Below are 13,818 nucleotides of genomic sequence, written 5' to 3'. Positions count from 1 at the left end.
AAGCAAGGGGCGGAAACGCTGGGGAGAGACAGGTGTGAGCTTCCCACGTGGCGATCAGCTGAGCTGATCACCTGTCTCATGTCCTTGCTATTCATAGTCTCTCAGAATGTCACAGCCAGAGGAGACCTCAGGGACCATCTCATTCAATCCCTCTGCAGGATAGATAAAGGAATGGAGATCTCAATGCTCTCTTGAGCCTTGGATTAGCCTAAGGTCGCACAGAGAAGGCCGGAACAGCTAGAGCCTAGTTCTTTGGATTCCCCGCCTCCACTGCTCCTGGCCATTCCTGCCTGGGCAGTGCAGAGATGTCAACCAGTAACTCCAAACTGACCTAGAGGCTTCAGTCTGACCTCCGACCCAAGCGCTACTCATGTGGAAAGTTTCCAAGGGAGTCTCTTAGGCGTTTCCTCTTTTCTTAGTCTTCTAGGGGAGACCCAAGTTTCTTTTAAAAGCTTTTATTTTTGTTTGAATTTTAGGTTTAATGAGTGCCTTCTGCAAACTTTAAGTCAATTGGAAGTGAAAGACACTGGTGAATTCTCATTTTTTTGTCTTTCTTCCCAACCTTACCCTCAGGGTATGGCTTCAAAATGCTTACTCCCTATTTGAATGTGGCCTGGTGACACTGATGCGTTGATAATCTGCATTGTCAGTCCAGCAACATTTATCAAGTAGGAAGATGATGTGGGAACAAGAGGCACTTAGGATTCAAAGACCTGGGTTTGGGTCCTAGGACTCCCCCTTCTTTGCTGTGAACCTTTGGACAAATCATTTTGCCTTCAGAAGCAGTGCTTGCGGAACCGTAAAATGAGGATAGTAGCATTTATTCTATTTTTCTCACAAAGTTGTTGTGAAGATCAAATGACAATCTGTCAGTGAAAGCCCAATGTAAACTGTAAAATGGAATGCACCAGTTAAATAACTTATCTTACACTGGAGGAGGAGAAAGATGCTTGTCAAAAGAAACACAATCTATGAGCCCGTTCTCTTGAGTTTTACCACCTATTGAAATGACAGTGTGACCCTAGAGAACAACAGAAGAACTCTTGAAGAGAGAGACCCATCAACAAGTTTAAATGTAGGATAAGCCAAGTGTTGTCAAAAAGAAGTTAGGTAAGGAATGAGAAGAACTGAATGGAGCAATTGAGGAAGCATTTTAAGATCTGAAAGGAAGGGAAGAAAATGTGTTGGTGAAAGAGAAAGGGAAGGCACTAGGTTGAGGGGCTACATACCAGCTGGTTGAGTGTGGACCAAAGGATGAGAAATGAGGTCAGGAATACAGGTGGAACAGTTGGTATAGGGTTTAAAGGGAAGGAGGCAGCAGAGATTGGGTTTAATACGAGGTAGTGGGGAACCATGATAACTTTTTAAGCTGGAGGATAACATGAAGAGAAGAGTTTGAAGGGAATTATTCAATAGCTGTTGTCAAGATGAGCTGGAGCTGGGAAGAGTCTGGCTAAGAGGGTTCTACTGCAAGCCAGGTTTAAATTTATAAGGCCCCAGGATATAGAAGGAAAAAGATGGGGCCAAAAGTCATTGTAGGGAATGAACATAACCTGGGGGAAGGAAGCTGAAAACGACTGTTAGGTTGGTTTCCATCAGCCTGAAAATCTAGGAAGGGAGAGAGTCCCTCTGTTTTGTGGTAGTCACCAGGGGAGCACACCGACGACACGTCAAGTACCGTTTTGTGTTATGTGCCTTATTATGGGCATTGTCTTTATCTCAGAATTCAGGGAAGTGAGGCACTTATCTGTGGTGTGCAATTTAGCCCCATCTGATGGTAGTGATTTGTGGCACATTTCCCGTGGTAAGCCTTGTCCCGCTCCGGAGCACAGGAGCCCCGAGGGGAAGAAGACATTCATCTTATTCACCTTGGTATCCCCTGAGCCAGCGCAGAGCCTGTACCTGCTATGGAAGTACTGACTGGTTAGCACAGCCAAGAAGAACGGGGGAATGTTCTGGCAGTGGAGCTGGCCGTGCTTGGGACAGAGAGTGGCAGCTGTGGCACCGCTTACATTTCCCATTGATGGAGCCCATTATTTTAGACCGTGGAAGATCCTTGCTTCTCCTTTTTCTCCCGCTAGCTGACCAGTTTATTTGCTTGTTAGCACCTCCAGGGCAAAGGGGAGGAGGTGAAACTCAAATCCCTTTCATTTGGGTTTTCAGCCGTTTTGACAAAGGTCTTGATGGGGCAGGAGTTTGGAGATGCTGGGTAACGTGAGGTTTTGATGTGGTTTGTGGATTCTAGTTCTACAGATAACTGGGAGTTCACTGTATACACTGGGGGCAAGAAGTATGAGATCATGTCCTCAACTCGAGTCAAAGAAATGGCAGTATCTTACCCCCTCATTCCCAGATTAGGAGGAGCTAGTGGGCTAAATAGGTAAGATCCCAATTTAGGAGGTAGTTGGATGTGGTTAAATCTGCCTTTTCAACCCCTGATGGAAAGAGAGCATCCCACATTTCTGTAGTTAGAACCCAAACCTCTCTGGTCAGGCAATTAACTAAAGTCTGTATGACTGTCTTAAAAACCCTTCATCACATTTATAACATCTGGCAAGCACTAGGGACAGCAGCCCCATGCCCTTAGTTTTCTGTTTTATTACAGAGAAAATTTGTTAACAGTTAAACATGTCACATTTTCCTTAGGAAGTCCTTGTTCATAGTGTAATAATAGTCACCCATTTTCCCCTTCCCTAGGTAAGTAACATTTAATTCTTTAACGGAATTGGAGATTTTTTGGTTTTGTTTTTGGAGTATACTTTGAGGTGAGAGGTTACTATGCAGTTATCCTTTGGCATCCATAGGGAATTGGTTCCAGGACCCCTGGCGATACCAAAATCCACAGATGCTGGTTTTATACAAGTCTCTTGTGTAAGATGGTATAGTATTTGCATATAACCTATGCACATCCTGTATACTTTAATCATTTCTAGATTGCTTGTAATACCTAATGCAGCGTAAATGCTATGTAAACAGTTGTAAATATAATGTAAATGCTATGTAAATAGTTGCCAGCACACAGCAAATTCTAGTTTTGCTTTTTGGAACTTTCTGGAAGTTTTTTTCCTGAATATTTTCTATTCAAGGTTGGTTGAACCCAAGGATGCGAAGCCCGTGGATGTGGATGGCCGGCTATATGATGGCACTTTCCCAAACAGGCAACGTCTTGGATACCCTATGTTAAACAGTCCATTACTTTCAAATTCGTTTATGATCTTTCTTCTCTCCTTCATTAGTTTTTATGTATACTAGGGTTTCTTAGGGCTCTCTTCTGTACTATTGATTTATCTATCCAATATTGCATCAATTGCTGTGGCTTTATAACTATTTTAATATCTTGTGGGAAGTCCTTCTTCACAGCTCTTTTATAAAATGCCTTAGCTATTGCATTGTCTTGTCAAGTTTAAAAAACTGCATTAGAATTTTGTCTGGGGGGTCCCTATTTAGAAACATAGGATGTTTCTAAATTCAAATCTTTTAAAAAATATTATTTAAGTCTTGAAGTTTTCTTCATCTATTTTTCACAATTCAGTTTGGTATTTTGTTTTTGTCTGTTGCCATTATAATACTTAAACTTTTTTCTGTTATATTCCTCTGATTGGTTATTGCTGGTATGTACAAAAGCTATTAACTTTTGTCTATCTTTCTGTATAGCTTCATTGAAATAATTTAACCTATGAGGTTTTCAGTTGATTTCATTAGCTTTCTATATACATAATTATATTATCTGCAAATAATGACAGTTTTGATTCTTTTCCAAATAGTTATATTTCTTTTCTGCTTCATGTGTTTTGCATTGGTTAGAACTTCCAAATAACATTAGCACACATGTCTTATCCATGGTTTTAATGAGAATTCTGCTAGCGTGTTACATAAAATATTACTCATTGGTTTAAGATAGATATTTTTCGGGACTTCCCTCGTGGTCTGGTGGTTAGGACTCCATGCTTCCATTGCCAGGGGCACGGGTTCAATCCTTCATCAGGGAACTAAGATCCTGCATGCTGTGTAGCACGGCCAAAAGAAAAAGGAGATTTTTTTTCTTTTTTTTTCTTTTGAGGAAGTGCCTTTCTGGTCTGAGTTTTCATCTTTAAAAATCAGAAATGTTGAATGTAATTGAGTATTTTGGGGTCATCTATTCATATTATCATGTGATTTTTCTATCCAAACTTATATAAGAAGACATCCTTGCATTCCTTTGATATATTCTTCTTGAGTGAATGATTCTTTTAATATATTGTTCAATTGTATCTGCCAATACTTTAATTTTTTTCTTTTTTCTTTTTTTTTTGCTGTACGCGGGCCTCTCACTGCTGTGGCCTCTCCCGTTGCGGAGCACAGGCTCCGGACGCACAGGCTCCGCGGCCGCTCCGCGGCATGTGGGATCTTCCCAGACCAGGGCACGAACCCGTGTCCCCTGCATCGGCAGGCGGACCCTCAACCACTGCGCCACCAGGGAAGCCCTACCTATAATTTTTGTTATCATGTTCATATTTGAGATTGGTCTGTAGTTTTCCAATTTTAAGCATAGTTTTTGTTAGGTTTTTGTATCTGTCTTAATTTTATCAAATGGATTGGGTAGCTTTCTATCTCTGTTCTATGGAACAGTTTACATAAATATTTATTCCCTAATAATATGGAAGAACTCACCAGTAAGATCATCTGTTTTAAGATCATTGTGGATGTAATTCTTTGAAAACGTTTTTCATTTCATTAAGGTTACCTAGGATTTTTATAAGATGTTCAAGTTTATTAGAATCAAGATAAAACTATATATATGTCATATAATGTCTTATTAAATAAAACCATTACCATATTTATATTACATATGTATTAAATATTTTAACATCTCTAATCTCTGTTTTTCTTTTTCTCTTTTTAAAATTAGGTTTTCAAACATTTGACATGTTTAAAGAACTAGTTCTAGATTTTCCTGTTTTTTAATTGTTTAATTTCTAATTTTATCTTTATTTTCTTCCTTCTGCTTCTCCTAAGTTTGTTTTATTATTCTTTTAATTTGGGGATTATTCATTACATTTTTTTCCTTTTCAAATAATGGAAGCATATGAGACTCTGAATTTACTTCCAAATACAGTTTAGGCTATATTCTGTAAGATTTGAATGCGAGCCTTCTCATTTTTATTATTATTATTATTATTATTTTTTTTTTTTTGCGGTACGCGGGCCTCCCACTGTTGTGGCCTCTCCCGTTGCGGAGCACAGGCTCCGGACGCGCAGGCCCAGCGGCCATGGCTCACAGGCCCAGCCACTCCGCGGCACGTGGGATCTTCCCGGACCGGGGCACGAACCCGTGTCCCCCGCATCAGCAGGCGGACTCCCAACCACTGCGCCACCAGGGAAGCCCTCATTTTTATTATTTTTTAAATAGTCAATAATGTTAGCTTTGATCGCCTCTTAAATCTATTATTCTTTAGGAGAATTTAAAAATCTTGAGTGATTGGATTTTATTTATTCATTTAATCTTCTATTATTAATTTCTAGTTTTATTGCTTTGTGGTCACATAAAACAACTGTTATAATTTCTGCTTCTGGATTTTATATATATGTTTTCTTTGTGAACTAGTTTATGATCTATTTTAGTAAATATCCTATGAATCCTTGAAGAAATGAGATATTTAATTATTTAAGGCACAGTTATTTCACCCAAGTTTAATTTTTAAATTGAGGTATAATTGACATATGACATTATTTTAGTTTCAGGTGTACGACTTAATGATTTGATATTTGTATATATTGTGAAATGATCACCACAGTAAGTCTAGTTAACATCTGTCACCATAGTTACAAAATGTTTTCTTGTGATGGGAACTTTTAAGAGTTACTCACTTAGCAGCTTTCAAATATACAATACAGTGTTATTAACTATAGTCACTCTGCTGTATATCACATCCCAGGACTTAACTTATTTTATAACCGGAAGTTTGTACCTTTTTACCCCCTTCACCCGTCTCACCCACCCTGCTCCCCCTACCCCCACCTCTGACAACCACCAATCTGTTCTCCGTACCTATGAGCTTGTTTTTTTAAAATCCAAGTTTTATGTCATTTACTTTTTTTACAGCTTGACCTCAAAGACAAACTTTTTTTTTTTTTTTTTTTTTCAGTACTGTTGTGGCCTCTCCTGTTGCGGAGCACAGGCTCCGGACGCGCAGGCTCAGTGCCCATGGCTCACGGGCCTAGCTGCTCCGTGGCTCCGTGGCATGTGGGATCTTCCCGGACCGGGGCACGAACCCATGTCCCCTGCACTGTCAGGCAGACTCTCAACCACTGTGCCACCAGGGAAGCCCTGTCAATTTTTTATATATGTATTTTTCTCAGAATATACATCTATACTGAGTTTCACAGTATATATTTTGATTCTGTTATTAAACAACTAAAATTTTATGACCATTATAACTCAAAATTGAGAGTACTTTATATTAAATAAAAAGTGACATTCTTTATTCCACTTTATGCTTTTGGCATGTTGGAAGGTTAGTTTGCCCCAAACTATCACTTCTTACTTTTAATTTCTCTATGCTTGTTAAGGATAAGATAAAAAGATATATATATATGTCTTTCTGTTTTAGATGTAGCTCTTTATAAGAAGTATATCATTGGATTTTAACCCAATATGAGAGTCTTATACTTTTAATAGGGGACTTTAGCACATTTATATTTTTTTGTCATTATTGATATATTTAGTCTTAACCTCTTTTATCTTAATCAAAAAAATTTTAAATGTTTGCTTGTTATTCACTTTCTGTCTTGTGCTACACTGACAGGGTTCATTAACGTTAAATTCTCCCAGATTCGAAAGGTGTGCACCCTGTTTTTAGTGTCACTAGTAATTATCTAGTTATTAAAATTTTCTTCAGATTTACATCCTGTAATTATTGAAGTGAAGAGAGACAATGAAAAATTTAACATTTTTACTATTCTTTCAACAATGTCTCCCACGTGCTTTCAGCCTTGGTGAACATAACTTTAGGTTTGGGATCCAAGTTATGAATGTTTACATTATATATCTTCTCTTTCAAAGAATGATTTTTGCCATTTGCATTCAGTTGCATAACCATATTTAACAGTTTTTTTTTTTTTTACTTTATTCTAATTTAACTGATTTTAATTTTTACCAAAAGTTCTTTTGTTGCTGTGCTGTCCCATCATTAAGCCTTCAATTCGGAATCACTTCATAGTATGTGCCTTCAGGAAAATGATTCAAAAAGGGTGCTTTTGTTTTAACTCTTTCAAGTTTAAGAATGATTTTCTGTTACCTTCTACTGCGGACCAAATTGTGTTCCCACCTCCACACCGCAAAATTCATAGGTTGAAGCCCTAACCTCCAGTGTGAGGGCATTTGGAAATATGGCCTTTAAGGAGGTAATTAAGGTTAAATGGAGTCATAAGGGTGGGGGCCTGAATCCAATAGGACCAGTGTCCATATAATAGGAAGAGACATCAGGAGTGAATGCACACAGTGAAAAGGCCATGTGAGGACAAGGTGAGAAGGCCATTGTCTGCAAGTCAGGAAGAAAGGCCTCACCAGAAAGCAACCCTGCCGACACCTTCATCTTGGACTTCCAGCCTCCAGAACTATGAAAGACTATGTTGTTTAAGCCACTCAGTCTGTGGTATTTTGTTAGGGCAGCCTGAGCTGACTAACATACCTTCCACAGACTGAACACCATAAAAATCATTGGGTCACAGTTTTTTTTTCATCGTGAGCTGTAATCTCTAAAAGGTGGCATGGAGAGAGAGTGGGGATAGGAGGAGTATCTGGCTATTTTAAAATCAGTGCTTGGATCTGGAGGAAAGCAGTCCAGTTTCCAGATACTACTGAGCTAGGTGGCCGAGGGTTTGCTTTCTTCCAGCTTTTTGTTTCTTTCTTTTAGGAGACAGGAGGAGCTTGGATAGATGTTTCTTTTTTTTTGCGGTACGCGGGCCTCTCACTGTTGTGGCCTCTCCAGTTGCGGAGCACAGGCTCCAGACACGCAGGCTCAGCAGCCATGGCTCACGGGCCTCGCCGCTCCGTGGCATGTGGGATCTTCCCGGACCGGGGCACGAACCCGTGTCCCCTGCATCGGCAGGCGGACTCTCAACCACTGTGCCACCAGGGAAGCCCATTGGATAGATGTTTCTTAATTCAGCTCCATCAAAATTATAAGTAGTACAAATTCCCTCCATCCTTCCCAACTCTAACAAGGTGGTAAGATATTAGGTTTTGCTGTAGTATGTTCTCATCCTTTTCTTAGACTTCATAGAAACCAAAAGATTGAGGTAAGATTTTGCAGGAAAACTCCTACTTTTTATAACCTTTATAAAAGATGACATTTCTAAAGTCTCTGTCTCTAGGGACTAGTTTTACAATTTGTAGAAGTTATATGGAACAAAGAATTATAGAAATAAACCTACAATTCAGACCTAGTAACTGTCTTATGAAAACCTTTTTTCTAGAAGACAACTTGATGTTCTGAAGGGCTCCAAATAGCAGGTTATCGAGGTATCTGAATACTCCACTAGAGTGAGGAAGCTCAGAAACATAACTTCTGTCTTGAGATTTGCACCCTCACGATAGCATTGAGGATGTTACTAATGTAGTATCCCAGTGAACACCCTGGGCCCTGAACACCAGGACAGTGGTTTCTCTTTGCCATGGAGTTTCTAGCTGGGTTTCTGAGAACAAACTGCTAACAAAGGTATGGTAAAGCAGGGACTGGGGTTGTTCCCTTGATTTTTGTTTGTTCAATCCTTTATCCATTGCTAAACAAATATTAATATTATTGTGCAACTATTACAAACAAACCAGGCACAGTGCTAGGTGCTGGGAAATATGGGTCACAGAAATGCCATAAACAAAATAGATAACCCGTGTGGTTACCCTTTCAGGGGAGCTTTCAGGTGGGTCCTCGGGGCTGCGGGTGCACCTGGGGTGCAGCGTGTCTATGCACTGTGGGAATTCTCCCCCAGGAGCCCCGGTGGTCACAGCAGCTAGCTGGAAGTTTGGCGTAAGTGTGCACATTTGGCTGCCATATAAAGAAGCACCTTCTAGTGATTAGGCTTGTTCATCAGTGGAACAGTCTTCCTTTTGGGGTGGTAAGTTCCTTGCCACTGAGTGATTCAAGCTGAGGCTCTCAAGGACACTGTAGATGAAGCCTCAGAATTCACCATCTAGAACCATAAGCTCTTTGAAGACAGGTCTATGTCTCCTTTGGTTTTGGAACTGGTGTCTCCCAGTGTCTGACACATAGCACATATTCAATAAAAGCTTGGCAGGTAAATGAATGGATGGATGAATAAAGTGGACGAGAAGCTGCACTAGATGATCTCCCAAAGCTCCTGTAACTCTGAGATTCAGAGTTTCATATTAAGTCAGTGCCCCAAAGGGGCCCAAAATAAAGCTTCTCACCCTCATCTCGAAGATTGGCAAAACTTACCGTGCAAGGTGGCTGCATCCAGGGCTCTCCGTCCACTTGCATTGGCAGCAGCTTGTTCGTCCTGGAGCCCCGAGAACAGAGAGCACAGTGAGCTTCTTGGACTCTGAGGATGAGGGTTGCCCCCACCAGGGAAATAGAAGTGGGAAGACCTGACCTGCTCACCTAGGAGTGGCTCTGAAGACTCTCCTGCGGGGGTGGGGCTTGCTGAAAACAGATTTCTGAGCCCACGTCAGGGGTCCCGACTTGACAGGTGAGGGCCAGGCCCAGAGGTCTGTGTTTTAATAAGCACTATGGATGATTCTGTTGCTTTGACCCCCAGACTCTACTTTGAGAAACATGGCCCTGGGTGAGCAGTGAAGTCCAGAGGAGTCTGGGAAACAGCGGCCAACAAGTATGGCAGCACCACAGCTGAGTGGACCCTTAGTCAAACGATCAGCCAGAGGGCCTGTCCATGGTGCCAAAACGCCACTATGAAATGGGAAAGGTTATGAAATGGGAAAGGTTATGAAATGGGGAAAGGCCTGGTTTCAATGTTGAGTGAGCAGTTGCGTCGTGTCAGTGAGGTAACGTCTCCCACTTAAACGAGGTACAGCTCAGGTCTGAGTGTGTCTTGCCTTGCCCCCGTCCTAAAGCATCCCCTCTTTTATCTCCTGAACAACAGCAGACGCTGCGGTTGCATGGAATGTGGACCTGGCTTAGCTGGGAAAGGGGGTCATTGGGAATGTGATCCCCATGGGTAGGCGGAGGAGAGAGGAGAAAGTGTTGCTTTCTTGCTTGGGTCAAGGCTTCTTTGGCATATGGATTATTAAAGGAGAGAGATGAAGGAGAAAAGGCAGGTCCTTTCGGAGGCCTCTGGTCTGGGCGAGCAGGGAACAGTTGCCACCCACTGGCCAGAAAGCCCTCACCTGGGTTTGGCATCTGCCCTGCTTCTGAAATTATAAAATGAGGGAGGCAGGCTGCGTTTCTTTTTTTTTTTTCCAGGCTGTGTTTTGATGCAGATGATTCTCTGACTGACTCTGAGGATATTTAATAATAAGAACCAATAAACCTAATAATAAAACAAATAGGAGAGAGAGAGTGGCATTTTGGTTTTGGGGAGTGAGGAGAGTATCTGGGGAATGCCCAGGAGGCTAGGGCTTCTGACTCACCCCCTCTATTTCTATCTGGAAACAGAAATATCCTATCTCTTATACATGTTTTTTAAAAATTCTTCAGAGACCAAATTCTCTGGTCTACATATGTTATGGCTTAGATGTGCTAATGGACTGGACCTACTCAGTGTTAGAGTCATGGGGGAAGGACAGAGAAGGAACTACAGAGGTTAACCTGGAAAACAGGGGCCCCAGCACAACAGCCCAACGAAGAAGAGAAGCAAAGATTTGGGGAATAATTGAAAAGACAGAGGAGACACAGAGAGGGAATGAAGAAAGGGGGTTAGTGGGATAGATCAGGGAACCAGCTCTGAGGACCTTTCTGAAGGATGCAGGGTGGCACCAAGAACAGCGTTTCTCTGAATGTGCTCTGAGGACCTTCACCCAAGAGGTTAAGGGATAAAAGGGTTCTGTGTTTAAATAACTTTGGGAAACCTGCATGTGGTGGTCCCCTCCAGGAGATTCCCAAGACACACGAATAGATTTGATCTATAGAAATTAAATGGGAAATGGAAGGGAATGAGGACTCCTGACATAATCAGGTGGACGAAAATCTGTGACGAGTTGCATTTATTAAACAGAAGCAGCCCAAATCAGAAGATCCCCTCCATCAGACCCCATCTATTCAGGAACCTGCAGTGGCTGACCTGTGTGATCCACACTCTAGAGAACTGTCATCCTCTTAGTCAGTTATGACGGGTTTGCTGAGGTTGATGGTTTAACTCTACAAAGGTATATGGGATTGCTAACTCTAATAAAAGTATTTCTAAGACCATTATCCAAGAAAGAGCAGAGTGGAGCACAGAGCCTGGTTTTTGTCAAAGTGTGCCCTCTGGCATGCATTGAACAGTTCAGTTTGTAAAGATAGAGAAGGCAAGGAGTTGGATCTCTGGTTCTCTGGACCTCATAGTATGACAATCCTATTTAGAGAATCTCACCAATTCATTCTAAGAGAACAGCAAACTGGTTGTGGTGGGACCCTTTAGTTGATGTCCTGGATGTTTGCGTTATACCTGGTTGGGGAAGTGGTCTCCAAAGACATTCTTCATAAATGTTATCAAGCTTCCGCCCCACCCCACTCTCTCTGCACTGAAATCTAAAGATGGCTTCCTAGTTGTTATCTGTAAGAATATTCAGGGAGGTGGGGAGACTGGGGGGCTGCTGGGTGATGAGGAGCATACCTGATGGAGACAGAGGAGCACTGGGCCAGCCTCCTGCCTGCACTCTTCAGGCCAGTGTAGATCTGCCCCATTTCCATGGCTCCCTCTAGCCCCACCACTTCAAGAAGCTGGTCACTGAGGTCTGTAGAGTGAGACAAGCAAAAGCAGTGCACACACATCTCTCTGTTTCCCAGTCTGGTTTGGGCCAGAAGGTCTGGTCCCTAGATGGCCAACCCAGAACTCTCAATATCCCTTCATCTCCTACCAAACAGCATTTTCATCCTCATTCTAAATAGGGAATTTCCCCAGAAGTCAACAAATGTACTTTTCATAAACAGAAACCCAGTTCTAGTAAAAAAAAAAGGTTTTGATTCAGAAGGTTAACGTGCATCCAATGAATAGGCTGACATATCCAGAAACCTCTTCAAATGGAGCGTAACATAAAGGATGAACCAGCTATTTCTGAAATACAATCCCCCAGTGCAGCTAAAGACACATTGGCTTGGGATTAGGATAGGAAGGAATGCTGATGAAGGTCATTATCCAGAGCTGGATCAGGTTTCTCTTCCCTGAATGTCTGAATAACATTTTGGCCCTACTGACGATGACTGATGCTTAATTAACTTCAAATTTGGCCTGCGGTAAGCCAGTGGTGAGCCAACCTCCTTGGACATCCTTGGGGAAGTCAGTGACCTCTTTCAGGACACCAGGTGCCTCATCTGAGCCAAGGAAAAGAATATTTCACCTACACCAGATTATACTGGGTCCACAGTACAAAAAGAGGGATAGAAAATACGAGTCTCAGGCTCAGAGTCGCACAGGATCGATGGCTCCCCACAGTGGCAGTCGCTTCTGATTCAGCACCTAGAAGAGGTCCTTTTTTTCAAAGTTCCTGGGGCTTGGATTGTGCCTGTCCAATTTCTGGGGAAAGCAACGGCAGCGTTAAGGTTTGATGGTGGGCCCAAAGACTCATTTTGACAACACAGAAGCAAATTTATTTAAAACAGAAGCAAATAAAAAGGCAGCTTCTTTAAAAACTTCCATTCCTTCTTTGCCTACTAAGGCAGGGGAAATTCTCTCACAGGTTGTGGCTAATCACTAACATCCTATTAATATTCATGAACTAGAAAACTGTTCTAGAAAATTGTTAATGTCTCTGCTTATTTGACAGATGGCTTCGGTCTTCTAAGGTGCCTCCTGATAAAGTACGATAGTGTTTATTAAGATTGGCAAGGAGATATTTGGGTTTGTCTTTACTTTTTTTTCACATACACACACTGTATTTTATTTTTACAAGAGATAAATAAACTGATACCAAGCATTGTGTCTTTACTTTTTTGTTAGACTGTTGTTTAAAAAACAGTCTCTTGACAGATATACTTCTTTTTTTTTTAACACCTTTATTGGAGTAGAATTGCTTTACAATGGTGTGTTAGTTTCTGCTGTATAACAAAGTGAATCAGCTGTACATAAACATAGATTCCCACATCTCCTCCCTCTTGACGGATATACTTCTAATGAAGACAGTTAAACTACTGGGCTGACCACAAATGTGTAAACGTCGCCGAAGTCTAACCTAACGATCACTAATGGACATCAGCTGCCAGCAGATACAAACACTGCATTAGTCTCTCTACACCCATGGTTTTCCCCTCCACACCCATCGACACTCCCATTCTCCTATCTCTGGTACTCCTGTTTTCATAACTGTGAAAAGATACTGTCTCCTTAAACCCTCCATCTCCTTTGGATTTGGAACAAGAAGCCATGAATAGGCAAAGTTTGTTTAGGAGAACGCTCCAGGCTCTCTTAAGGAGCTTAGATCCAGTAAACAACAAATGTCTAAACCTCTAGTCACTTAATTAGTTCCCTTCTTACTAAAGTGTGTTGAATAACCATTGGATAGTTTTAGCTTAATGTGTCATTTTACAGTGTCTGTGAAATCAGTATGGGTTGTGAATGAGAGAGAGAAGAAGAAGGAGGAGGAGAAGGAGGAGAAAAATGAGGAGGAGGGAGGAGGGAGGAGGGAGGGGAGGGAAGGGGAGGGAGGAGGGAGGGGAGGGAAAGGGA

At 41.7% G+C, this 13,818-nt stretch overlaps 1 protein-coding gene across 8 annotated transcripts in view; it reads right to left on the bottom strand.

Moving 5' to 3' along the window:
- Positions 1-13,818, bottom strand: part of DGKG (diacylglycerol kinase gamma) — a 207,551-nt gene that overhangs the window by 14,173 nt on the left and 179,560 nt on the right. For all 8 annotated transcript variants that reach the window (XR_003433362.1, XM_027109494.1, XM_027109508.1 and 5 more), the window contains 2 exons: positions 11,770-11,890; positions 9,438-9,498 (listed from right to left, as the gene is read on the bottom strand). Coding sequence is in view for 7 of the 8 variants with exons in the window: in XM_027109494.1 (XP_026965295.1) it covers positions 9,438-9,498; positions 11,770-11,890 (182 nt within the window). In the remaining variant the exon portion in view is untranslated. The remainder of the gene's footprint in view (positions 1-9,437; positions 9,499-11,769; positions 11,891-13,818) is intronic.

The sequence above is a fragment of the Aethalodelphis obliquidens genome, unplaced genomic scaffold (assembly GCF_003676395.1).
Source record: "Aethalodelphis obliquidens isolate GAN/ISIS:26980383/991018 unplaced genomic scaffold, ASM367639v1 scaffold1, whole genome shotgun sequence".
Lineage (NCBI taxonomy): Eukaryota > Metazoa > Chordata > Mammalia > Artiodactyla > Delphinidae > Aethalodelphis > Aethalodelphis obliquidens.
Note: the sequence above shows the minus strand (reverse complement) of the source record. Positions and strands in the feature narration are given on the sequence as shown.